Here is a 1,680-nt window from a genome sequence, read left to right as displayed (position 1 = left end):
AAGATTATTGAGGGCACAAATTAATCATAGGCTTGGTTGGCCACTGATCATAGGAAGTGAGTTTTTCTTCCTAAGGGCTGAAGATCAGAGGGCTGAATTTAATGTTCATTTCCGCAGAGTGGAGAGGAAGATGATGAGGACCAAGATGGAGAAGGACGCAAAGGACGCAAAAAGATCCGCAAAATCCTGAAGGACGACAAGCTGCGGACGGAGACGAGAGATGCTCTGAAAGAGGAGGAGGAGAGGAGGAAACGTATAGCTGAGAGAGAGGCACTCAGGGAGAAACTACGAGAGGTAAAAATGAGAAGTCCTGCTGTTCTTCTGAAGCACAGACTGTAGGTTAAAAGCTACGAACTGTTAAATTCACTAGTGTTGAGTAATCTGTCAAACCTACATGCAAGCTAAAAATGTTGAAAACCCCTTTTAGTACTGTGATACAATTTCAGGAATTTCACCCAGGAAAGTAGTTCTTAGAGGAGGTAATGTGTAGAACTGTATTGTGTCGATTAGAGCTGCAACAATTCGTTTATTGACTGAAAATCGATCTAATTATGATAACGAATTAATTGCACGAAAAGCCTTTTTTCAGGCAAAAATGTCAATCGATGGTTTCAGTTTCTCAGATGGGAGGATTTGCTGTTTATTTCTTCTTATGTTACAGTAAACTAAATATTTTTGCAATTTTTTGTTAAAAAAAACAAGCATTTTGATTTGATTGTAAAAATATTGATTATTTTTTATTTATTTATTTTCCCCCCACTATTTTACTAAGTTATTAATTGAAAAATAACTGGACAAATAATCAGCAATGAAAGAAATCACTAGTTGCAGCCCTAGCATATGTGGAAAAGACATGTCTGCTGTAGAAGTATGTGAGAAACGGCGTAGGATCCAATCTACTCAATTTAAAGTCCGGAATTTATTCATCAAAGTGTGAGAAACAGCTGGAGTGGCTTAAGTCTGTGTGATTAGTCCATTGTCTGAAACCTATAGTCAGTATAAACTTGATGAGATTGTAAAATAACAACATAATTAACTGTTAAATTTTCTACTGAAATATCTCATTTTTTTTAGAGGAGCATGTCGGTAACTTTGGGTCACAACATATAAGGTCATGTGTTTGCCAGTAGGGAGACTGAAGAGCATCAATTGTATCTGTATGTTTTAAAATAGCCAACAGCAATTAGTCTCATTAGCTTTCCTCGCCTTAAATCCAGATATAAACGCATCTGGACAGACAGATGAGCACACACGACAAAACTGAATGCACCTCTGGTCAGTATCACCAACATGTTAAGTAGTTACAAATCGTTTCCATTAAAAAAAGTTATCTGTTTTAGCCAAAGACCATGAAGAATAAAGCCAATTAATGTCAAAAATAGAACTTATTCACTAATTAAACTATAATGAAATGTTGACATGTAAAAAAAGGTGGGGCGCCCCGGTGGCTCAACTGGTAGAGCGCATATGACTTAGCCACTGCGGTAAAGAGTGAGCCTATGTGTTCAAGTCCGACCCATGGCCCTTTGCTGCATGTCATCCCCTCTCTCTCCCCCCAACTTCCTGTCACTCTCTCACTGTCCCTATATGAATAAAGGCAAAAAAAGAAAAAAACATGTATCCTGAGGATATGAAAAGAACTATCAGACTTTCAGGTAATAGTTGATTGACCCTACTTTC

At 37.7% G+C, this 1,680-nt stretch overlaps 1 protein-coding gene across 1 annotated transcript in view; it reads left to right on the top strand.

The window, feature by feature from the left end:
- Window positions 1-117: 117 nt before the first annotated feature.
- The window catches only part of atrx (ATRX chromatin remodeler), a gene marked incomplete at its 5' end in the record, with an annotated part of 22,552 nt that continues 20,989 nt past the window's right edge, over window positions 118-1,680 (top strand). The window contains one exon of the mRNA XM_023411156.1: window positions 118-294. Within this exon, the coding sequence (XP_023266924.1) occupies window positions 118-294 (177 nt within the window). The remainder of the gene's footprint in view (window positions 295-1,680) is intronic.

Source organism: Seriola lalandi, unplaced genomic scaffold (assembly GCF_002814215.2).
Source record: "Seriola lalandi dorsalis isolate HSWRI2012SDOR001 ecotype SW California unplaced genomic scaffold, Sedor1 jcf7180002054454, whole genome shotgun sequence".
NCBI classification, from domain to species: domain Eukaryota; kingdom Metazoa; phylum Chordata; class Actinopteri; order Carangiformes; family Carangidae; genus Seriola; species Seriola lalandi.
Note: the sequence above shows the minus strand (reverse complement) of the source record. Positions and strands in the feature narration are given on the sequence as shown.